At 37.8% G+C, this 26,416-nt stretch overlaps 2 protein-coding genes across 3 annotated transcripts in view; one reads left to right on the top strand and one right to left on the bottom strand.

Moving 5' to 3' along the window:
• Nucleotides 1–26,416, top strand: part of LOC136256861 (tudor domain-containing protein 7-like) — a 62,269-nt gene that overhangs the window by 21,115 nt on the left and 14,738 nt on the right. For both annotated transcript variants that reach the window (XM_066049921.1, XM_066049922.1), the window contains exons 12-24: nt 4,017–4,068; nt 4,125–4,248; nt 4,360–4,461; nt 7,062–7,217; nt 9,848–9,923; nt 9,970–10,065; nt 11,152–11,258; nt 11,312–11,375; nt 11,424–11,518; nt 17,461–17,556; nt 18,569–18,681; nt 18,736–18,847; nt 19,117–19,248. In XM_066049921.1, the coding sequence (XP_065905993.1) occupies nt 4,017–4,068; nt 4,125–4,248; nt 4,360–4,461; nt 7,062–7,217; nt 9,848–9,923; nt 9,970–10,065; nt 11,152–11,258; nt 11,312–11,375; nt 11,424–11,518; nt 17,461–17,556; nt 18,569–18,681; nt 18,736–18,847; nt 19,117–19,248 (1,325 nt within the window). The remainder of the gene's footprint in view (nt 1–4,016; nt 4,069–4,124; nt 4,249–4,359; nt 4,462–7,061; nt 7,218–9,847; nt 9,924–9,969; nt 10,066–11,151; nt 11,259–11,311; nt 11,376–11,423; nt 11,519–17,460; nt 17,557–18,568; nt 18,682–18,735; nt 18,848–19,116; nt 19,249–26,416) is intronic.
• LOC136255936 (ATP-dependent DNA helicase Q1-like) lies at nt 1,150–3,101 on the bottom strand. The gene is made up of 3 exons (XM_066048848.1): nt 2,630–3,101; nt 2,298–2,580; nt 1,150–2,249 (listed from the first exon to the last, which is right to left on the bottom strand). Exons 1-3 carry the CDS (start codon nt 2,838–2,840, stop codon nt 1,421–1,423), a joined length of 1,323 nt encoding a protein of 440 aa, XP_065904920.1. The 5' UTR covers nt 2,841–3,101; the 3' UTR covers nt 1,150–1,420.

Genomic DNA, 26,416 nt, shown 5'->3' with positions numbered 1-26,416 from the left:
TTGGAAAAAAGGTCCACAATTTCAGTAAAAGGTCCACAATTTTAGCAAAAAGGTCCACAATTTTAGTATACAAGTCCAAATTTTCAGGAGCAAAAGTCCATTAGCTACAGTTTACTAGATACCACTATAATAAGAAGCTAAAATAAGTGCTCCGAGTAACTCATTCAGTGCTTGCATTAAATGCAATGCAAGATCGAGATACTCTAATAGAGCAGTCAACCACTCTAATAGAACAATCACTCTAATAGAACAGTCACAATTACATTTTCTTTTAAAAGCTACTTAATTTACATGTAGATTGTCTAAACCGAGCTTTCATTAAAATATAAGATTTTGGTGGACAAGCCCCTCCATGCAGAGCCCACGAATAGCATCCATGCTTCAACTCCATGCAATATGTAAATTTGTGACCGGATTTGACAAAACCAGGCTTCCACACACATCCAAATTTGCGACTTTAAAGGACCATAACTCAGTATAGGAGTAAGCTATCACTTTCAAAGTTTGACCTGTTATTATTTAATGCAGTGAAACACTTTTGTGAAAATTGTAGGTCAATAGCTTACTGAGAGGTCAAGTTACAAGCGGTTAAAGTTGAAGAAATGGATGTGTGTGAAAGCCTGGTTTTGTCAAATCCGGTCACATTTCATTGTTTAAGACACCATTTGTTCTGCTACACTGCCCCTGTTGATCATGGCAGAGTGCTCAATCTTTCCCATTCTTATTCATTGTGACATTCCAATATATTATATTTAGACACATGTATGTGCAGATGGTATAATTACAGTAGCAGTAGAGATATTTTTCCAGATATCATTCATACAGCTGGTCTTCAGCTTACCTAAAAAAATTGTTAATTTTATTGACTGAAATGCCACTAAATTCAACCTTTTAGTATCTGTTTTCAAAAAATTTTCTGGGGGGGCATGCCCCCAGACCCCCCTAGATTGGGTGTGCTTCGCACACCCAGTCTCAGTACCTTTATTAATCATCATGCAAGTAAAGGTCCACTTTTGGTCAAAAAGAACCCCCCTTTCAAAATTCCTGGCTACGGGCCTGTATTCAGCGGGCGGCTAAGACTGTTGGTGTGGTGAGCAAGGTGTGCCAACAATTTGAAAAGGAGACGTGTACTGTTAAAGACAGTGATAATCACAAACGCAAGCCATATACACAGGATTTTAACTTGATCTTAGCAATTCTCGAGGAAAAGGATGTGTTCTCAAACAAGCCAAACAGGGCACACAAGAGTTTTGCTCTGACACAAGGACACATGCAAGGTTTTAACGATGATAAGATTCATAAATGGCTACAAGATAAAATTGAAAGTGTCAAGAAATATTATTAAATTATATTGTTTGTAATTTTTTTTTTTACTCAATCAAATTTTACTCAAAGTATATTACTGTATGACTATAAATTGTTATGATTGATAACGATGCACACAGTCTATACAATCACAATTCTTTGCACAGTTGTCACAGCACTGACATTTTGGTGAGATCTCTCCAACGGTGTCTACGTTGTAAAACAAAAACCTCTTGAACAAAAGATTTCTGCGGCATTGTGAAGCATTAGTGCCGTATGATCTCATCTCTGGTGTTACATCTTTTGGCGGATTCCCATAAAACAAACAAGCTTTGGCTGGTTCTCCATCTCTACCAGCACGGCCAGTCTCTTGAACGTATTCCTCAATAGTGCCTGGAGTACCATAGTGAATTACTTTTCTTATATTAGGACAGTCTATTCCCAAGCTGAAAGCTGTAGTCGCAATAACCACTCTTAATCTACTGGTCATAGAAACGAATGATTCCAGTACTTTCTGCTTCATCTTCCTTTTGGAAGCTCTAGTGAACATGTCAACAAGTCTAAAGCGATGTAATCCCTTTGGATAGCCAATAGGCTCGGTGAAACTTGACCCCATCATTATTTCTAATGTACGATAAATGTCACCACAATCACTGTAACTCCGACAAAAAATAATTGTCTTTGGGTATGACACACGATGTCTCATCAATACAGTGGACAAACGGCGACAGAAATCTTCCAGCTTAGGGAGCTTTGCAGTTGAATACAATATGTTAGGAACATTAGGGGACAATCCAATAACTGCAGGGTCATGAAGAGACAGGCGTTCCTTAACTACCTTCAGGGTATCCAATGTGGCTGTTGCAGTCAAAGCCATAACATTCACCGCAATCAAGCTACGTAACTCTCCAAGTTTAGAAAAATCTGTTCGGAATTTATCACCCCTACAAGGACAGTTATGTAGATGACAGAAAATGAAATGGTAAACTCACCAAGTCTTTACACAATGTGCCTCATCAACGATTAAAGCAACCATTCTTTCTTTGTATGCTTCACTGCGCAGCATATTCCTAAAAGCCTTATTGTGAATAATGCTTTCAGGACTAATAAAAACTATTTCAATATTTCCCTCTAACACTCTCTTGGTCTCCTGCCAATCTATTTGCTGCTCACCAACATATGCAGCATTAATCCCCCTGCTCTGTAGCTTGACTGTTAGGTCCACCTCAAGTGATGTTAAAGGACTTATACAAACAGCCAGGCTGCTATTGCAACCTAGCCAAGATAACCACTTTCACCATTATTTATACACCAAAGATCTTACCTTTTATTCTATTAAAGATTGCAGGAAGCAAAGCAAAGATGATAGATTTACCATATCCAGTTGGCAAAGCTACGAACACATCCCTTCCAGATAAAAACGCTGTAATAGCTTCCATCTGTTTTGGCTTAAGTCTGTTTATCCCCATCTGATGAGCAACATCGTCTATCATACTCTCATTAACAGTGGCGGTAGCTTCTGTACTGGCGGTCATTGCAACGGCGTGTCTCGAAGCGTGTTACTCACTGGATTGCGCGCCAAATCTACGTTGAAAGCAGCCCTTACAATTCGATGACGACACATAGTCTCCATTAACGCCTCTTCAGTGTGGACCCACAACCAATCAACACCAACCATGCCGCTGGTGAAGTCTGAACACGGATAGTCTATTGTAGAGTCACCAGACCCTTCGGAGCAGGCGCTTATAATTTCCAATCGATAAGCGCCGTGCGGAGAATTAGGGTCTGGCAACGCGAGACTAGCTAGCTGTATGCTTTAACAAAAAACTAAACAAACTAGTATATTAAAATATATAAATTTAAAAATGAAGTAGGGTTTCAAGCTATAAAAAGTAGTGAAACAAGAGATGAACAATGGTAGCTATTACAGTATAGCTCAGTGGGAAATCCCTACTTTGGCATGGTATAACAATTATTTTGTGTTCAATGCCAAAGTAGGGATTTCCCACTGAGCTATGCTGTAATAGCTACCATTGTTCTTCTCTTGTTTCACTACTTTTTATAGCTTGAAACCCTACTTCATTTTTAAATATAATTAAAATACTAGTAGTATTGAACCTGTAGTGAAGTTATCTGGTAAAATGTAACATTAATTATCGTCATTAAGTATTAGTTAGATTGGGTTAACAATAATCTGAGGATGATGAGGGTGAGGCTGCCCACACACTTAATTACCAAGGCCGCAGGCCAAGGTGATTATAATTGATTATCTGAGAGGTTCTAAATAGCATAGAAATCGATGTCGACCCATTCTAAGTGATTCAGAAAATTTCCTAGGTTAAGAGTGAGAGAGAGAGAGTGGCAAGCTGTGTGACTAGCATTGAGATTTATCCTTTAGTCAAACTATTTAGTGACCCCACCACAGGTTAGTAACTATTTAGTGACCCCACCACAGGTTAGTAACTATTTAGTGACCCCACCACAGGTTAGTAACTATTTAGTTACCCCACCACAGATTTCTATTGGATTTAGAGTAACCTCAGACATCAAAGAAATATTTCTTAAAGTTTTATAACTTTTTTTTTCTTAATATCATGGGAATAATTAGGCCAACAAACTATACCTTGATGAATGCCCCAGTTTATGATGGATGGTGACCTTACTGGGTACTGTGTATGTGACATGTTGTCATGGTGATGTTTCTACCACAGTTGCTATGGTAACCAATGATGAAATACCTCCACCCACTCTACCCAAACCAGAGTGAGTATTGTTATCAGTTGTCTTGGTAACAGTCCTGGCTACTGTTCACACTGTAGGGAGCACATGAAAGTATTAGTGTCACATGTTGAGGGACCTGACCTGTTCTATGTACAAGTGTGCAATGATGTTACCATCAAGAGTTTTGATTGGCTGGAACAAATGACACCTTGTTTGAATGAGGTGAGCTAATGAGAGACTATGGGGCAGCAATTAGAATAACATTGTCAACAAATTTACATGTGATTGAAATCCTGTATTAACTTTAGCACATGTGACTTACATTCCATACAGGTCAGTGAGGTACTAAAAAATTGCAGTGTCGGAGAATATTGTGCAGCCTTGTATCCTAGTGATGATCGATGGTATAGAGGTGTGGTCAGTGAAGTGAAAATGGTACGTCATTGTCATGACAATGAGGGATGTGTGTAGTGTTGTTATCTGTGTGCTAGAAAGATGTCTTTAATTGTGATGAATTTTATTGGTTAAGGTTACGGAATAGTTTAAAATACGTGGGCGGAACAAATTACCAAACCTGCTTTAAACCAAGCAGGGGATAAATAATTTCAACAACTGTGTTGTGTTAGCAATACAACTAATTGTGCTTGTTTGTTTTTACTACAGAACAACGACTGTTCTTGGGTGTGTGGTCTACAATAGAGCGATGTTTTATAAAAACGCGCCACCAAAAACCAGAGTAACAGATTACCAAACCAAGCACAAATTACCAAACCTGAACAAATTACCAAACCTGCTTTAAACCAAGCAGGGATAAATAATTTCAACAACTGTGTTATGTTAGCAATACAACTAATTGTGCTTGTTTGTTTTAACTATAGAACAACAACTGTTCTTGGGTGTGTGGTCCACAATAAAGCGATGTTTTATAAAAACGCGCCACCAAAAACCAGAGTAACAGATTGCTGAATCCTTATAATTTCAACACAAGTGACTAAACAACTAAAATATCTAGGTCCTGTGGAAGCGATTTTTTAAGTTACTGGTAGTATAGACGTTTTATTGAACTTTTAGTAGTTTTTTCGAGTGAAACAAGCTCTTTGAAAGCTTGTATCTGAGTCACTGGGAAGAAACACGCCAAAAACGCTTCCACAGGATCTAATAAATTTAATATACAGTATCACTATGCCCCAGAAATTCCAATAGAGCCTACAGCTTCTGCTGTATTTGGCGGTGGAAAAACATGGTAGTGACAGCCGGAGCTGAGCGATGTACGGGCTGGCTTACTTGTGTTACTACAACAAATTGTAGTGTTCCACCTGTCTCAAACTACACTGTAGCTACATAAAAACATTAAATATGAAGGGCTTCACCTTCATTTAAAACTTTTCGCTGCTAGATTGGTTTTATGGGCTTCTCAAAAAGTATCGATAGGCATTCAAAATTTTGAATGATTGCCCGTGACTATACCGTAACCTTAATAGCCACAGCTTACTGTAATCTAATGGTAGATACAGTAAAACCTCACTTAGTGGCCACCTCAATAATAAGGCCACCTTGTTATAGTGGCCAGGTCCAGAAAGTTCAGATGTACCTTCCATATTATTCCATTGATTTAATTTTCATTAATAGGGCCACCTCATTAACAAGGCCAGTGGCCACATACTGCAGGACCAAGCTGGTAAAACTAACACAATATTCCCTTAATAAAGGGGCCAGCTGAATGGACAGTCAACATATCACTGCAAAAGTTGCTGCTCCCCAAAAGCTATGCCAATAGTTTTGGCAATGTACTTCATGCTTTTAGCAGCCATTATGCCTCATAATCCTATCTGTGCATTATAATGAAACCTGTAGTATACGTATATAGCTGTTACAGCAACTATAACCAGGTGTTGATTTGTTGAAAACCTTGATAATAAGACCACTTTGTTTATGGCCGGATTAATGAGGCTTTCATTAATAAGGCCACCTGACTAATAGGGCCACTTACTGTGGGTCCCAAATGTGGCCCTATTAATGAGGTTTCGCTGTACTATCAACTTGTGTGGTTATAGCCTGCAGGATTTTTAAATGATTGACTTCTTGTCGCCATCTTTTCTTAAAACACTGGTTCCTGGGCTAGTTCTCCTTCAAACGTGTGTTACCAACACTTGCATCACTGTATTCAGATACAAGCCACGGCTCTTATATATCATACTGTGTATAGTCTGTTCGCATTCCCTTGAACCCTCCTTTCTTGTTAATAACTCTTGTTATATGTGCCCAAACATTTAGTAGTGCTGTGAAGCCATTTAAACGCCAGAACTGTTAATCAAAAATGCGCAAACATGTTTACAACATGAAAACATGCTTGTTCCAGTACAAAACCATTGGGAGTGAACATGTGTTCACCTATTTGTGAAGTCCCAGCTCACTACACACCATTATCACACAACCATGGCCATTCAATGGCGCCAATCTCCCACTCGTGGCTTTGACAGGGTCGGAAGAAAGCTGCCACAGAAACCAGACTTGTCAGTCCTGAAGGAAGTACAGTGTGGAATATGATAGTGTATTAGGCCAGCAATCCATTTCTGGTAAAAACATAAGTTTGATTTTGTGTGTGTGGAAGCCTTGTTATATGAAATCCGGTCACATTTACAGATTATGGACAGCCTTAGAGCACTCACTTCCAGTTAGCTACTCACTGTAACATGTATGAATATAGCTGCATACCGTAATCTATAAACAATGATTCTGTTGTTTCTGCCATTCCGCTAAATATACCATCCCATTTGGTGGGGGCTCAGGTGAATGCGTACGTACTATAGTAGGGACCACAAAGGTTAGGGTGTGGTCCACGAAAAAAAAATTGCCAGCTTCACTTTTCCCTAATGACAATGAGACAGCAGTATTGGTTGGTAAAACTAAGCAGCTAGTATATTTGATGATGTACCAACTAACTACAACACCAGATACCATAGTGGTCATGTCCTTATGCTATATTTAGTAACATGTAAGTCATGCTATATTTAGTAACAATAATTCCTTACTAGGTCAGAGGCTCCAAGTCCAAGTCTTACAGAGTACAATACATTGATTATGGTAACACTGAGACAGTCTCTGACCAACAACTAACAAGGCTGCCATACAAGTTCTGGAGCACTCCAATGATAGCAATACCTTGTGCTTTGTCATTGGATAAGGATCTGGTGAGCTATAGGGAACTGTGTTCTGTGGAGTAGGGGAACAGTGAGTGAAAATTAGTTACATTCTAAACATTTTACTATTGTTTATAACATCACACATTCCTCACCTTGTAGTAACACTGGCTAATCATGATAGCACTAGAGCAGTCCTTGTGGTGATCTTTAAATAGGATGACCACGAAACCATTCACACTGTAGAACAATCTAAGCTAAGCTACTATCAAATACACTTGACTATGCAATCAACTACAAAAACTAGAAGCTCTTTCTGCTTCATATCAGCTGTCACACACACAAGTAACTGCCCCAATTTATTAGTGACAAAACTATATCCCCTAATTATATTTTACCTACTGACCTTTCTTAATAGACGTTACTATTCATTGGACTAGACTAGCATATATATTTTTGTTTTTGCACATTACATGGTTGGATTTATTGAGTTTCACCAGTTCATGGCTGTTTGGTAACCTGTAGCCCACTGTTAAATACTGAATACAGGCAGGGAAATGTATAAAAACTATAATTTTGCTAGCTACTGTTCAGTTATGCTGCTATACAACATGGGGCTCAATACAACACTTACTCCTTACCCTGTGATGCTGCTATGTAACAGTGATAGTTATTCAGCAATCATCTTTCTAGTTGACGGATGATACTGTATGGAGGGAAACTTTGGAGGTGGCAAAACAAGCAAAAAAGCACTGTTGGCGAAATAAAATTTGGTAAAAATTGCTAGCAAAGCATATACCCTATTTAATTAATTAGATTATTAATTGCTGTGTCGGGAGTGCCACGCATCTTCAGCTCCCGGAGTCAACTATCAACTAAACGGTAATACTATATAGACAGTAGAATAATATCTACACCATCTGGAATAGTGAATATTGTGGTAGGACTCACTACTTGTCACGTCCGTTTCGAGGTGAAGTTTGAGGATACCACGTGTACAGTGACTACCTAGTGAGGTAGTCGAGGCAGGCTTGTCTTTAGCATGATGCCTGGCCCAGTAGCCCTTGGTCGAGTAGAAAATTGATTAGTTCAAGGCTTGGTTTGCTATTTTCTTCACCAGCAAAAAAAAAAAATTGGATGGGGAAAATTTAGCAAATTCATGGTCATTCACCAAATTTTAATGGTGCCAAAGTTTCCCTCCATACGGTATCCTCAGAGCGAGCTGTGGTCTATTTCGTTGTCTATTTCAACACAGGAGCTTAACGATTAGAAATTATAAGCGCCATTGCTGAAAAAGCTTAAGCCCCTATAGATGCCACAAAAGACCACACAACTTGCTCTGAGGACAGAGGAGGTTGGATGTGCCTTAAGCATTACTTAAATATATTGCTCTTAATTACATTCTTTTGTTTGGTATTTCACATGACCCTCAATAGTAAACTGAAAAACGATGAGGTTCATTAGATATTCAGATCATCCTTCACATAAGCTTCAAGTCAATGTACTTTGTTTTCTAAAAGCACTCAGGATTTGGGGTGAAATTAATAAATTGTGATTTGATGCATACAACTTCACCAGACTTGTCATGTACATTTTCTATAATGAAACAACGAGCCTTCACTGTGTTACACTGAGATCGCTGAATTACCTTCCTCAATAAAACAGTTTATGTAATTTATTTATTGGCACTTTAAACTCTGGCTTGGTTACCAGTTCAGTCAGTGGGGTTGACTGGGGTTCACCACGCCGTTAGATTTAGAAATGCATAAGCTTTCAAATGCATTATAGTTTTAATAAAATTGTCTTGAAATGAAGATTTTCCAATGAAAATGTACAGCTCATGTGAACGTGTCCAACCTCCTCTGCTCTGAGAATATCATCATCAACTAGAAAGATGATCACTGATTAACTGTCACTGTTACATAACAGCATTACAGGGTAAGGAGTAAGTGTTGTATTGAGCCCCATGTTGTGTAGCAACATAATTAACTGAACAGCAGCAAAATTATTAAGACAGTTTTTGTACACTTCACTGTCCATATTCAGTGTTTAATAGTGGGCTACAGGCTACCAAATGGTCATTAACTGGTGAAACTCAATAAATCCAACCATGTAATGTGCAAAAAAACAAATATATATATGTATGTCAGTCCAGTAGTCCAGTCCACTGAATAGTAACACCCCTTTCGTAACTACGTCACCATCACCTTAAATTTATTTGAATGTTAAATGTTGCCTTTAGCTGCTACCGCTTTGTACATTATTTAATAAAACTTCACATCACATCATGGAAACTGAAGATCTACAGGACTCGACTGTGCTCTAACAATTTCAACAACTTATACTGAACACGTATACTTACTTGGGCACACGTTTGGTGATTGTAATATGGTTAAGAAAAGTCAGTAGATTATTCCAAGGTGGTGTTTTGGCACTAATAATTTGAAGTTAGATTGATCTACAGTGAATGGTTTTGTGCTCATCCTGTTTAAAGATCACCACAAAGACTGCTTTAGTGCTGTCAAGACAGCAGGTGAGGAATGCTATAGAAGCTGTGAACAATAGTACAATATTTAGAACAGAATTTTTGCTTATTCTCTTGTTCTGTATTTCATGGAATACAGCTTCCTGGTAGTGTAGCTATAAATAACCCATCATTACCATATATGACATACATGCAGGACTACAACACAAGCCAATTCAGTCAACTAATTGTTAATAAAATTTTCTTCATTGAAGTGAAGTCTATTGAACAAGGTATTTGTGTTGCCATTGGTTACCTGTTGCTATTGGTTACTGATAGATGTGTTGGTGGTTGATATGTACACAGAGACAAACAATACTTCTGTAGCTTCCCTACTAGAAGAGAAATACTCTAAAGGGGAACCCCCTCTACCAGGTGATGTTATGTTGCTATGGTTACTGGTTGTTTGGTTACTACTATCCCTTACATAAAGTATAGATCTTTGATTGGCTTGAAATGCTTAGGTTACTCAGAAGGAGAAGATTATATATAATGTGTTAATTATTTAGTGTAGCTAAACCTTTCAGAGTGTACCATGTTAGATCAGTTACCAGTGGACCCTCACTAGCCTAATATGGTATATTCTGTTGTAATGGCAACTGTGGTAAATGCTCTAATAGAACAATCACTTTACCCACTGAGTGAAAACTGGCTGTTTTTGCAAAATTCTATTTTGCATAAAACCGCACACTGGGTAAAAATACGCATGCTACATGAAAGAATTGTGCACACTTCATTTGTATTTGTACGCACTGAAATTAAGCTCAAATCAATAAAACCTATACACCACTGGATTTGCCTTTTTATGGAGAGTAAGAAAATTTTTGGTTCGTGTTCACACAGCAAACGACACGTGAGTTATGGTCGTTTATTTGCGATGCGGTAAAAACAACATTCACCTTCGCCTTTCCTTATTTGGAATGGCCTTCGTCTTTGTCAACATGGAGTACAGGGAAAGCACTATACCTTGATTGATTTGCCAGTTCATGTGTGTACAGATTAAGCCAAGTCCCATCTTCTCATGTAGCTTGTTATGAGTTATAATACATTATCTAAGCACCTGTAATTTATTTGCCATATTGTTGCTGTACAAATTGAGTTTTATCACGGTTCCAACTGTCTAGCACTATAACTCCCAAGACCATTCATCACTAAAGGATGAAACTTTGGCTGTCCACTCTAATGTTATTGTATTACAGAGATGTAGTAAAATAAAATTCGAAGAATGTGCAAAAACAACCAGTTTTTGCTCAGCGGATCACATATAAGGAGATTGTGTTAACAACACTACTATGATGTCATGGCCCACACTTCCAGATTGTTATGTCAGTATGTGTGTATGGTGTTCAATTATCCTAACAATTTACTAAACACTTACCATAATGTCATTGTGTGTGTGTCTGGTGTAGTAATTGATGTCCTAATCTACATTATTACTGTCACCATATTTCCCTCCTGTAGATTATGCTCTACCTCCTGCTGATGAGAATTGTTGTGTGGATGTGTATGTTACCTTGGTGATGAGTCCAGCTAACTTCTACCTCCAGTTTATTGGAGAGGATTACTATGTGAGTAGTAACTAGGTACTGTTCTGTCCTGGATACTAGTCACCTGCTTTTAGGACAAGCTCGTTTCCTTGGAGAAACAGTTGGAGGAGTGGTTTGATAGTAACAAACCTCAACCAGGTATGTAGTGGTCACTATGGTAACTGATTTACTGGACCACACCCCTAGTAACCATGGTTACACTAAATAAGTTATTGTTATATTATGAAGAGGATCAACCATTAAGTAGAGCTCTTGTGTTGAGTGTGGAAGATGATAATTATGTAAGTATTTCTGTGTATTTCTGTATATATTTGTGTATTTCTGTATATATTTGTGTATATTTGTATTGTATGTATTTCTGTTAGCAATTCTGAATTTCTGTATGTGTTTGTGTTTCTGTATGCTTGTATGTATTTGTGTATTTCTGTATGTATTTGTATATTTCTGTATGCTTAAATATGTATTTCTGTACGAATTTATTATGTATTTCTGTATGTACTTGTGTATTTCTGTATGTATTTGTATATTTCTGTATGCTTAAATATGTATTTCTGTACGCATTTATTATGTATTTCTGTATGTACTTGTGTATTTCTGTATGTATTTGTATATTTCTGTATGCTTAAATGTGTATTTCTGTATGCATTTATTATGTATTTCTGTATGTACTTGTGTATTTCTGTATGTATTTGTATATTTCTGTATGCTTAAATATGTATTTCTGTACGCATTTATTATGTATTTCTGTATGCTTTTGTGAATTTCTGTATGTTTGCATATTTCTTTATTTGTGATCCCTCATGTTGAGTATAGAAGATGATAATCATTTGAGGGTGTATTATTTGTTAGTATTTCATGATGGTGATAATTCCATCCTTGGTGATAGCCCTATGTACTGCTACTACACCAGATCATCATACAGTACTATCATACTGTATAGTAGGGACCACAAATGAGTAGGTGTGGCCCACGAAATAATATCACCCAAAAACCAGCCTCAATTTCCCAGACGATGATGAGGCAGTATTGGTTAGGTGAAACTAAGCCCAAAAAAGCTTTCAGATCAACCCAAAACGCTTTCAACAAAAATTTATTTATTTAACGGAATTTTCTACCTACTGAATAAGTAAGTAACTGACTGACTGATGCCTTCAGACAAGTGTGACTCGATAACGGCTAAGGGCTTGATTTTTTCACTGTTTGGCGTTGCTTCGGCCCGACAGGTGCCTTTTGGCATACCGCAGTATGTAAAATGCATTCTTCATGGACTTACCAGTGTCCTCTTTTGTGTCCCATTCATCTTTTCTGACAGCGAAAAGTGTTGATTTGGCGATAGCACATGATGGCTTCCTTTTGTAACAGAAAGCGTCCGTATTTTTCATAGTGGCTATTTTGAAGGTAGAGGTGCTTTTCAAACAGTTTGTGATTCGTGCTGTTGTGTAATGGGTTGAACATAGCCAATAGCGAAGCATAATGGATACTTCACTTTTCAGACGATAATTAATATAATTGGGGCACGCGGCACGATTTCTTTCTATTGGTATGCGTGGATTGCAGAGGTGCTTTACAAACAGTTCTTGATTCGAAATGCTGTGCAATGGGTCAGGGCCAGAGCCCACGGTCCAGCCAATTGCTTTTCAGCTACTTAATTTTAGTGAAAAGATCAAGATACTCTGATAGAGCAGTCATCAAAATATACTCTAATAGAACAGTCATCGTGATACTCTAATAAAGCATTCAGTACTTATAGTCTAAGCCATGACATCTGTGTTAACTGTCATAAAATACCCAGTGAGTCATCTGCATGGCACACTGCATTGAGCTAATTGATCATGCATTAACATGCAGTTACAATCTGAAACTAAACTGTCACGTTGAGAAATATTTATATACATCATGAAAACAACTATAATAGTCAAATATGACACTCAATTAATTAGCACAAAATTACCATTGATGTTAACACACAAAAAAAGAGATTTTGCATAGCCTCCAGATGCCATTTCAGAGTACCAATTTTCAAAAGTTTCCCTGGGGGAGCATGCCCCCTGACCCCTCTAGCTTAGCATGCTGTGTGTACTTATAGCACATGCAGTTAGGTAACACACCAAAGCAGATAATCTCTGATTTACAGATCATATTAGATCAATAAAAACTGAGTAGTGTGCATGACTATGACCTTCATTGCAGTCCATGGATGGCCGGACCACTCAAAATCTCTGGGCTACACTAGCCCTGCAATGGGTTGAACTAGTGTTACACCAATAATCGGATCGGTTATCGGAAAAACCATATATCGGCTTGTTTTTTGTATATCAGTATCAGATGGGCACCACACTGAAACAAGCAGCAGATATGTTGTATGTATTTAACAATACTTGATCATGTACACCAAATGATGTTTACAAATGTATTGAGTTACATTTCTTGCATCACGAATGTTATTATTACTGCTTCAGTGTACTGTCAGTTGTTGTTGTAGCAATACTGTTGTAGCAATACTGTTGTAGCAATACTGTTGTAGCAATACTGCTGTAGCAATACTGCTGTAGCAATACTGTTGTAGCAATACTGTTGTAGCAATACTGTTGTAGCAATACTGTTGTAGCAATACTGTTGTAGCAATACTGCTGTAGCAATACTGTTGTAGCAATACTGCTGTAGCAATACTGCTGTAGCAATACTGCTGTAGCAATACTGCTGTAGCAATACTGTTGTAGCAATACTGTTGTAGCAATACTGTTGTAGCAATACTGTTGTAGCAATACTGTTGTAGCAATACTGTTGTAGCAATACTGTTGTAGCAATACTGTTGTAGCAATACTGTTGTAGCAATACTGTTGTAGCAATACTGCTGTAGCAATACTGTTGTAGCAATACTGTTGTAGCAATACTGTTGTAGCAATACTGCTGTAGCAATACTGTTGTAGCAATACTGCTGTAGCAATACTGTTGTAGCAATACTGTTGTAGCAATACTGTTGTAGCAATACTGTTGTAGCAATACTGTTGTAGCAATACTGTTGTAGCAATACTGCTGTAGCAATACTGCTGTAGCAATACTGCTGTAGCAATACTGCTGTAGCAATACTGTTGTAGCAATACTGTTGTAGCAATACTGTTGTAGCAATACTGTTGTAGCAATACTGCTGTAGCAATACTGTTGTAGCAATACTGTTGTAGCAATACTGCTGTAGCAATACTGCTGTAGCAATACTGTTGTAGCAATACTGTTGTAGCAATACTGTTGTAGCAATACTGTTGTAGCAATACTGTTGTAGCAATACTGTTGTAGCAATACTGTTGTAGCAATACTGCTGTAGCAATACTGTTGTAGCAATACTGTTGTAGCAATACTGTTGTAGCAATACTGCTGTAGCAATACTGCTGTAGCAATACTGTTGTAGCAATACTGTTGTAGCAATACTGTTGTAGCAATACTGTTGTAGCAATACTGTTGTAGCAATACTGTTGTAGCAATACTGCTGTAGCAATACTGTTGTAGCAATACTGTTGTAGCAATACTGCTGTAGCAATACTGCTGTAGCAATACTGTTGTAGCAATACTGTTGTAGCAATACTGTTGTAGCAATACTGTTGTAGCAATACTGTTGTAGCAATACTGTTGTAGCAATACTGTTGTAGCAATACTGCTGTAGCAATACTGTTGTAGCAATACTGTTGTAGCAATACTGTTGTAGCAATACTGCTGTAGCAATACTGCTGTAGCAATACTGTTGTAGCAATACTGTTGTAGCAATACTGTTGTAGCAATACTGTTGTAGCAATACTGCTGTAGCAATACTGCTGTAGCAATACTGTTGTAGCAATACTGCTGTAGCAATACTGTTGTAGCAATACTGTTGTAGCAATACTGTTGTAGCAATACTGTTGTAGCAATACTGTTGTAGCAATACTGTTGTAGCAATACTGCTGTAGCAATACTGCTGTAGCAATACTGCTGTAGCAATACTGCTGTAGCAATACTGCTGTAGCAATACTGCTGTAGCAATACTGCTGTAGCAATACTGCTGTAGCAATACTGCTGTAGCAATACTGCTGTAGCAATACTGTTGTAGCAATACTGCTGTAGCAATACTGCTGTAGCAATACTGCTGTAGCAATACTGCTGTAGCAATACTGTTGTAGCAATACTGTTGTAGCAATACTGTTGTAGCAATACTGTTGTAGCAATACTGTTGTAGCAATACTGTTGTAGCAATACTGCTGTAGCAATACTGTTGTAGCAATACTGTTGTAGCAATACTGTTGTAACAATACTGCTGTAGCAATACTGTTGTAGCAATACTGTTGTAGCAATACTGCTGTAGCAATACTGTTGTAGCAATACTGTTGTAGCAATACTGTTGTAGCAATACTGTTGTAGCAATACTGCTGTAGCAATACTGCTGTAGCAATACTGTTGTAGCAATACTGTTGTAGCAATACTGTTGTAGCAATACTGTTGTAGCAATACTGCTGTAGCAATACTGTTGTAGCAATACTGCTGTAGCAATACTGCTGTAGCAATACTGTTGTAGCAATACTGTTGTAGCAATACTGTTGTAGCAATACTGCTGTAGCAATACTGCTGTAGCAATACTGTTGTAGCAATACTGTTGTAGCAATACTGCTGTAGCAATACTGTTGTAGCAATACTGTTGTAGCAATACTGTTGTAGCAATACTGTTGTAGCAATACTGTTGTAGCAATACTGCTGTAGCAATACTGCTGTAGCAATACTGTTGTAGCAATACTGTTGTAGCAATACTGCTGTAGCAATACTGCTGTAGCAATACTGTTGTAGCAATACTGTTGTAGCAATACTGTTGTAGCAATACTGTTGTAGCAATACTGCTGTAGCAATACTGCTGTAGCAATACTGTTGTAGCAATACTGTTGTAGCAATACTGCTGTAGCAATACTGCTGTAGCAATACTGTTGTAGCAATACTGTTGTAGCAATACTGTTGTAGCAATACTGTTGTAGCAATACTGTTGTAGCAATACTGCTGTAGCAATACTGCTGTAGCAATACTGTTGTAGCAATACTGCTGTAGCAATACTGCTGTAGCAATACTGCTGTAGCAATACTGTTGTAGCAATACTGTTGTAGCAATACTGTTGTAGCAATACTGCTGTAGCAATACTGCTGTAGCAATACTGTTGTAGCAATACTGTTGTAGCAATACTGCAGTAGCAATACTGCTGTAGCAATACTGCTGTAGCAATACTGCTGTAGCAATACTGTTGTAGCAATACTGTTGTAGCAATACTGTTGTAGCAATACTGTTGTAGCAATACTGCTGTAGCAATACTGCTGTAGCAATACTGTTGTAGCAATACTGCTGTAGCAATACTGTTGTAGCAATACTGCTGCTATAAACAGGCTAAACTGGTCCTTCACAATCAAAAATAGATGTTCTGCTATATCGGATCGGCTACATTTATTGGCTTGAAAACATTATTTAATATCGGTTATCGGAATATCGGCAAAATTTCATATCGGTGCAACACTAGGTTGAACATAGCTGGCAACGAAGTGTAATGGATAGTTCACTTTTCAGACAATAAGGGGCTGGGGATTTCAGATGCGGTATGCGTGGGTTCACCAGTCATAATAAATTTATTTACAAAAAAAAGTTAACAAACAACTACACAAAAAATCATGAGTGCAGAGTAAGACATGTGAGTTAGAGCACTTCTTTACAATGTGGTAGAAATATAGTTTACTATCATTATGTTGTGGGATGACCTTTTTCTTTGTCCGTACAGAAACGTACAGCGATTTGCCAGTTCATGATGAGACAAGATCCATCTTCATAGCTTGTTTCAGTCCTGAGTTATGATCAATTGAATAAGCACCTGTAATTTGATTACCATATTGTTGCTGTACAAATTAACCCTTGTTCCAACTATCTACCACTATAACTCCAAGACTGTTCATCTCAAAAGGCTGAAACTCTGGCTGTCCACTCCTTTGTTACTATAGATAACAGAGAAGTAATAAAATGGATTCAAGGTGTGTACAAAAACAGCCAGGTTTTGATCAGCCAGTATTCGGTCATCTTAAACAGATGACATGAACACTACTAGAATCAACACTGTTGTAATTGTGTGTCTGTTATGAAGAATACTAGTAGACATTGTAACTGGTATATTCCTCTGTGCTGTATTTAGTGTTGTTGTGATTTCATGAATTACCATCAAATCCCAATTACACAGGCCACTATACAATTAGTTGATCATGGACACCAGTTGACAGTTGCTAAGGACAAGTTAACACGGTTACCAAACAAGTTCTGGAAACTGCCATTTCAGGTATGAAGTCATATCAGTGTAGTAAACAAAGTTAAGACATTTTAATTGTAAACCTCTCCACCTTAGAAGCTCACAAGTTTTGTTGCTGCTATAATAATGCTAATGGCTGACTTCTTACAAACAGTTCACAGCTTTTGTTCCACTCCGTTTGATGTGCTATGTATGCTGTCGTTTTGAAAAGCATTTAAATGACTTTATACAAAGTATCGGTTAGTATCACACATTTATAACTTTATTGATACCAGTAAAATACCGTCAAAATACGGCTGATACCGATGATACTAGTAATGGTATCACTACATCACTTCACTCACTACGTCACCACATCACTACATCACTACAAACTATACTAAACATGATAACAAATTTTTCTTTATATAAGCCACGAAGTAAGATTCTTGAAACCATAAATGATTGTTATCCTCACGTTTGATGGCCACCAAAGTGCAGTTCTATCAACTGCTATACCTGTATTGTGAGGAATGCCTCCGTGTGGTGAATTATCAGTATCGGCCATTTCCATCTAACATGTAATCAGTATCGTATTGGTAGTGAAAATGTGTATCAGTGTATGATCACTATCTTTGTATGTTGTAGACAAGTCCTGCTAGCTAATGAAACTTGTATTGTTAGTTGTAGTGTGTGTGAGTGTGGTGTGTGTGTGTAGTGTGTAGTGTGTAGTGTGTGTGTGTGCATGCATGCGAGCTTGTCACTATTACTATACAAGCTTGTCAGTGTTAATTGTAACATTGTACATTAGTGTGTCACCATTACCCTGTTAGTGTGTCACTATTACTATACAAGCTTGTCAGTGTTAATTGTAGTATTGTACATTAGTGTGTCACCATTACCCTGTTAGTGTGTCACTATTACTATACAAGCTTGTCAGTGTTAATTGTAACATTGTACATTAGTGTGTCACCATTACCCTGTTAGTGTGTCACTATTACTATACAAGCTTGTCAGTGTTAATTGTAGTATTGTACATTAGTGTGTCACTATTACTATACAGGCTCGTCAGTGTTACTTGTACGAGTGTTTTGACTTTGTTGACAACGACTCAGTCTCAGAAGAGTTTACACAACTAGCTGAGGATCAGTACCTTGTTGCTCTGATTGTTGATAGGTACGTGGTTACCATGGTGATATATTGTCATGGTTACCACTATCTTACTTGCAGTTCTGGCTCCCGATTGGCCGTACAATTAACTGATGGAAATCAAAAAAGTATTAACAACTTGTTAAAGAGTAAATATTGTCCAGTGACTGAACTGAGACCCAAACTGCCTGAGGTGAGGGATTACTAGTGTGTAGTGTATTAAATAAGTAATGAGGGTGATGTCATGTAGACCCAAACTGCCTGAGGTGAGGGATTACTAGTGTATAGTGTGTTAATCATAGATATACCAACGCTGGTCTTGTTTAAGATGAAAAGGTTGCTGGCCACTAGGTTACTTGAAAGAAAATATATTCTTTGGCCACTATTCAGTATATAATAGTGAATATGGGTGTAATTCCCTAAATCCCACTGTATTTCACTAACTACATGTTCCCTTCCCAGGTTGGCAAGGTTACCAAGGGCACAGTAACGCATATTAATCCACAAGGTAAAGTCACCTTACTACTGGATGGACCAGGTACTACTAAACTACAACAAATCGAGCAACATCTTAATAAGATGTGTGATAAAAAGGTCAGTTTGTAAGCCACAGTGTGTCTTGCATCCCAGTGTGGGTTAGATAGTGGACAGAGTTATAATTCTTTGTATATTCTAGTAAATTAAATAATTGTATCACCAGATTAGGGTCAGTAATTGGTCAGCCATTTTGAAGCATAGAATTGTTATAAGTTATTGGGGGCTCACCCTAGATAAGAAGGTTAATTAATCATAGCATAGAAATCAAACAAGTAGTGTTGTTTTAGTATGGAGTTTTAGTTTTAATTATAGTTGTAGCTAGTTTCATCAATAATTTTAGTTTTAGTTTTAGTTATAGTAATCTTTCTTAATTCTTTTTAGTTATTGATTTAGTTATGGTTATTCACTCTTTGATGTTTTAGTTTTAGTTATAGTTACAGTTAAAAACATGAAAACCTTTTAGTTTTAGTTACAGTTTTAGTTATGTACATCGAAATCTTTTAGTTCTAGTTCTAGTTATAGTTAGAAACATGAAAACCTTTTAGTTTTAGTTATAGTTATAGTTAAAAACATGAAAACCTTTTAGTTTTAGTTACAGTTTTAGTTATGTACATCGAAATCTTTTAGTTCTAGTTGTAGTTATAGTTAGAAACATGAAAACCTTTTAGTTTTAGTTATAGTTATAGTTAAAAACATGAAAACCTTTTAGTTTTAGTTACAGTTTTAGTTATGTACATCGAAATCTTTTAGTTCTAGTTGTAGTTATAGTTAGAAACATGAAAACCTTTTAGTTTTAGTTATAGTTACAGTTAAAAACATGAAAACCTTTTAGTTTTAGTTACAGTTTTAGTTATGTACATGAAAATGTTTTAGTTCTAGTTCTAGTTATAGTTAAAAACTTGAAAACCTTTTAGTTTTAGACACAGTTTTAGTTATGTATCTGAAAACCTTTTAGTTATAGTTTTAGTTGTGCATAAGAAAACCTTGTTTAGCTTTAATAGTAAGCTATATTTTATGTGAATGAAACTCTTGTTATAATTTCAGTACCATTTTTCCAGCTTAGTAATACAAAATCTTTGTATTACAAGACCTGTCAATTTTTTTATAATATAGATTAATACAGTGCATTTGACGCAATCTCTGTCACAGGTATTCCTCATTCTTTCTTAGCAGAACTTCCCTTTCCAAGTTACTATTAGTAAGTCTGTTGCGTTTGCCAGATGTCGATTCCCCACTTGTAGACAAATACTCTTTCAATAGGGGCTGTTGAAGCATGCAGGTATGCATAAATGTAGCCATTAGCTAAAAGCATTAAATTACAGTGACCATTAACAAAAATGGTTAGCATACTATAGGCCATCACTACTACCTAGTACCTACATTACTGAGTTCGTGAATTTTGGTCAAACAGTTTTTATTAGTTATAGATTTAATAGTATGTACGTAACTATATGATATAGATATTTTAGTTGCATATAGTTTTAGAAGTAGTATCAAATACATTTAACAAGCAGTTACAGTTTCAGTAATAAGATCAACTTGCTATATTGTAAGCAGTTTTAGTTTTAGTAATAATATAGATTTGATTTTAGTTATAGTTATAGTTTTAGTAATAATATAGATTTGTTTTTAGTTATAGTTATAGTTTCAGTGATTATATACGTTTGTTTTAGTTATAGTTTTAGTTTTAGTTAACTTAAACATATTCACCTTACTAAAAGTACTTTTAGTTTTAGTTACAGTTAACTGAAACAACACTACAAACAAGTCATGCATTCACAATCATTGCGTTAGTCTACAATGTTGTAATTTAGCTTAAAATGTTCACCATGGATCAGCACATCAGCCAAGGTATAGTATTAGCTCTGTAGTCACTTGTGCATATGGATATGAAGTAGTGTTGAAATGAATAGCAATTTTTACTATTCGAATATTTGTGAACAAAACGACCGAATATTTGATTATTCTTTAAGCTTATACTTCTATTGAATAAGTACTGTAACCTTTTGTTAGGGAGCAAGGTAGCTAAAGCCTAAGAGCTATTTCTAACAGTGTCTTGTCTAAAGCAGAATTTTTACAGCATAGGTACATCACATCATTCACAATCTTCAGTTTCAAGGCTGGCTTTTCCATCTGAATACAGTGTACAAAGTGCTAACAATTATTTGAATAGTGTGGTAATGAATTGAATAGTGTCATACCGACGGAATAGTCAAATAACCAAATAATGGTTTCAGCACTAGTATGAAGGTGGTTTAGTTGAAGAAATGATGACACGTTTACCACTTTGTATAAACCCATGTAACAGGCATACCATTGAGGCTACAAAAATGAATCACAGATTTTTGAACCTTCCATGAGCAGCTAAGTAAGATAGTGTATAGTTTTAATCAATTTGAGTCTTTTGTCTGTGAGTAATGGCCCAATAAAAAACACAAGTTTAATGTTTTATTCAGTGCTGTTCAATCTTATGGCGGCATAATTTTCAAATGGCTCAGATCATGTAATGTCTATCTGCTATTGGGAATTATATGAGGAGGGTGAGGTTGAAATATCGACATTTAGACCTTTTCATGTTTATTGTGTGCACCTGTACTGGTATCTCGGACAACACAACAATTAGTTTTAAACCAGTGACTGTTGTTATGGGTGGAGTGATGGCTTATTTCTACTAATTAATGATACATTTCTCTGTTACAAGCAGCTGTCAGCAGTGTTAAGGTACAACAACTACATACAATTAGACTTGAGACCTCAGGTCTAAGTAATTTAGCAACCTCAGGCCCTGTAGTAAGTAAACACAGGGCTCTACCTCCAATGGACCCACCGTCTTGTTGATCTGTAGAAATGGATCATCAGTCGCAGTGATCCCGCACTGTTCATGGTTACTCGTCTTCAACAATATTCCTCTCCCCTGGAAGGTGTTCTGCTAAACTCTAGGCATCATGTTGGATTTTATCCAGTTTTTCCTTAGGCAGTGAGATAGTCATGTTGATCATCGAGATAGTCATGTTGATCATCAAGATAAGCAACTTTTGGGTTGGGTTGGAATCAGTTGCGGCTTCTTATAGTTGATGGTTAGCCCTAAGGACTGAAGTAACTCCTACACCAGTGTTAGCCCTAAGGACTGAAGTAACTCCTACACCAGTGTTAGCTGGCATGTTAAGGTCTCTTGACTGTTGCAGAAGAGGATCAGGTTGTCGAGATATACGATTGATCTGATACCCCTAACAATTTGACAATCTACAACACGTGAGCCATAGTTTATACATACCTACATACATCTATTTCTGTTGTTTGAGCTCTGGACTGGGTGACTGTATATATCCCCAGTTGTAAGGGTGGTGTCGTTCACAGCTGCTTCTGAATCCATCCCCTTGGCTGGTTGGGCAGTTTTGGGAGTAGTAGCCTTGTTGAACTTGTCATCAGCCTTGTTGAACTTGTCATCAGCCTTGTTGAACTTGTCATCAGCCTTGTAGAACTTGTCATCAGCCTTGTTGAACTTCCTCATTGCTTTCTGTTGTTCCACAGTGGCATTGGCCAGCTTAGCAATTTCCTTGCCAATAGCATAGGTGCTGCAGATACAATTTTTTTTCTATCCTCAGCCATGAATTTTAGATTCAGCTTCACCAGTAGCTTCTTGCGCCTTTCTAGTGCCATATGCTGTTGCACGTTACCCATCAGGCACAGTGCCACTTGGATTGATGACACCGCCTTTTCCAGTGACAACTCCGCTGCCTCCGCACATTCCACAATGGTTGCCAGTAGAGATACATCATCTAGCCAGAACTGTTGGACCCACAACAAATAACTGTCCGCCTTTGTGGCATCTGTCAGTAGTATTGGTCCCAGAAAATGCCACCTCTAGGAAAGCCTTTTGTCACATTGAAAACCTTGACGAGTCTACAGGTTGGTGGCTCTTCTTCAGCCAAGGTCTCCATTAGCTCAGTGGCTTCAGTTGCAATGCAGTTACTAGAGCTTGTCTGCTTTGTCATTTCCTGTAACAGTTGGTCAGTTGCTGAGTCTTGTTCAGTCATCGTTGTACTGTGCAAAATGAAGGGAAATTCATCATACTTCTGTCAGAGCAGGAAAAAGCCGGAGTGCTATGTGTAATGTCATAATTATATTTTTATGGACAGCTATTTTGTTAGTTGTATGCTTGTGTGTATTCTATTGTTTTCAAACTTGCCTCATCAAGGCAGTGGCTGTTCAAGATTGAGATTAGGGGGTTGTGGTCAGTGAGGATGGCAAATTGTTGTAGTCCAACAAGGAATAAATACAGCCCACAGTATCACAAGAGGCTCAAGTTGAATGAGAGGATAATGGGACTCAGTTTCTGTTAGAAAACCAGAACCAGTGTGGATAAGGGTCCACAGTCCATCTGATTACTGCTGTAGAACAAATCCTAGTCAATTTCAGCTAGCTGCACAAACATGTAGGATCAAAAAAGGAAACAACATGTACTACTGTAAGAGTGTCTTAGCAGTGATAAAGGCTTTATCATGTATTGGTGATCAAATGAAATAATTCTTTGTACTCAGGAGAGGCCGTAGTGGGGCCAACAATGTGGCAGTTAAGTTGGTACATACAGAGCCAAGCCAAAGATACAATTAGTTGGAGTTGGGAACAATGAAATTGCATCTGTGATCATGTGGTCAACCTGGTATCCATTTGCGGACAGGATGAATCCTACAAATGTGACCCTTATCTGACAAAATTTACACTTGGCTAAGTTAAAGGCAATGTTCTTGTCAGCACAACACTTCAAAACTCTCGAACATGTTCTGTGTTGGTTGCAGTATTATTGTCATAAATTAGGATGTCATCAACAATACAACAGATCGGACGGAAGCCAGTGAGCCCTATAAAAGGCTCAGTCATGTTGCTCGGAAATGGAGGAGATCCGATATGGTACCCATAGATATTTAAAATGTCTAAAGGAGATAGATAATAAATGTTGTTAACAACTGACTCTCATTGTACACACTGGTGGTAGCTATCATGACATCAAGCACTGTAAAGCACTTCACGTCACTTGCAGGAATATCTGCTACAGCTTGGGCTAGGGTCAGTAACTGGTAGTGTTCACGTTGGACGTATCTTTTAAATGTGAAAGGTCAATGTACATTCAAATTGACTCACTGTTCTTAGGTGTGACAGCAATAAATGTACACCATTGTGTCACCTGAGTTACAGGAGCAATGATGTTATGTTGTTGCAGGAGGTCAAGTTCAGCTTTGAATGGGATGGAACGTGGTGTGGTGACACAGACAGCTTTGGTCAACAAGATGTAATACTCCTACCATCATTGTGGATGTTGCAGGGTCTTGTGGGAGAAGTACAGGGTCAAGGCCTGTACTTGTTTGCTGAGTCTGGACAGGCTGGAGTAGCAGTCCCACTAGACTTTCCATGCTGTGAAGTCTGTTCCTTGGTCCACTAGGAGATAAATTTGGGTAGATCTCCTTGTTGAATAGTAAACATAGACGTTGGTTCCTTAGAGTTCAGAGTGTGTTGACGGGAAGTGGCTATACGGGAGAGAGAGAAGCAAGAAACAATGTACAAGAGTTTAACTGTCACCTTAATGGGTGCTGCTCTAGGGAAGTTGGGTTACAAAAGGCGGAGGACACGAACTGCTTGTAGTGCAATGTATGATCACGCGACTACTTGATAACTAATACACATACAGCTTACATAATGTGCTACTACTACATACTACTTTTTTCATTGAACAATAATGACACACATGTACAATAGTACAGAATAGTATTGGTAATACAGGCATACGCTTAAGTATAACCAAAGTTAATAGATGTTAAGATATTAACAGTCCCAAGAATAGCTGCTTTTTGGAGGTTATTAAACAATGTTTCGTTATAGTCAGGTATTCGCTTCAAATGAGTTTGTTGGTTAGCTGATACCACACCAGAATGGCCAATCACAACAGGAACAAGATCAACAGGTTGACGATAACACCCGGAAATCTCTCGGACAAGGGTTTGATACTTATTCTTGCTCCTTAGTTAGTACATTGATATCTGCAGGGCAAGCAACTTCAAAGAAAATTATTCGCTCTTCCTTCTTTGAAAACAACACAATGTCAGGCCGATTGGATGAAACATGGACATCAGTATACAAACCAAAATCCCATAAAACCTTTGCAACCTCATTTTCAACCACTGGCAAAGGTTGGTGATCATACCAGCACTTGGCAGATATCGGCAATTTGAAAGACTTACTGAGTTGCAAGTGAAGCATCCTGCCCACCATGTTATGCCTGCGAAGGTAACTAGTTGGTGCCAGTACAGGACAGCCAGAAAGTATATGCTGGATTGTCTCTTCCTGTTCCTGACACAAGCGACACAAGATTGACTGAATCAGAGTGTGCATTATCTTTGCCTGTAAACCCTAGTGCACAACACCTGATCCTGCACGGCAAAAATACTACTTTCAGACTCGCCGTGGAGCGAACGTTGCAGCCACTTGAAACTTCTCACAGCATCAATAGTTGAAGATTGTATGAAGGTAAAAAAATTACCATGTAATGGCTTGTCACATAGTACACTCTGAAGCTTCTTCCTCTGAGCAGCTATCACAGCAGTTTTCAATTGTCCAACCTCATAACTTAAAACATCAGTCAACAACAGAGAAGATACAACATCATCAGCCTTAGACAACAATGACTTATGTGGCGGGAACTGCATCATCAATTCACAACAGGCCTGCACTAAGTCATCCCTTGATGACTGCAGGTGATGGGACAACAAGATTAGACGCCGATGGTAAAGGTGTTCAATGTTTAGCAAGCCTCTTCCACCTAACTTACGAGGCAAATATAATCTTTCAATAGCTGATCACGGATGATGGCTTTTAGCAGCAGTAAGTGTCTTACGAACAGTAACATCGAACTGGGCAATCTCTGCCTTGGTCCAATCCACAATACCAAAACCATAGGATAGTAAAGGGATACAAAAACTGTTAGTTGCCCTGACTTAAACTGACCACAAAGCAGAGACCCCCACACTAGTTTCAAACGCCTGTGCAATTCAGCAGTTATAATTGACTTATTGCAAGCATGATCAATACCTCCTGCCTCAGGAAACCCCAAATATCGATACGTTTGACCATAATCAAGCTCATTAATTTCACTTTCTAAAGTTGGTACAGGTCCCGTCAAAATTAATTTGCCCCTCCTTGCAGACAGCTTGGCACATTTCTGATAACCAAA

Source organism: Dysidea avara, chromosome 5, assembly GCF_963678975.1.
Source record: "Dysidea avara chromosome 5, odDysAvar1.4, whole genome shotgun sequence".
Classification (NCBI taxonomy): domain Eukaryota; kingdom Metazoa; phylum Porifera; class Demospongiae; order Dictyoceratida; family Dysideidae; genus Dysidea; species Dysidea avara.
This window is presented reverse-complemented; position numbering and strand designations above follow the sequence as displayed.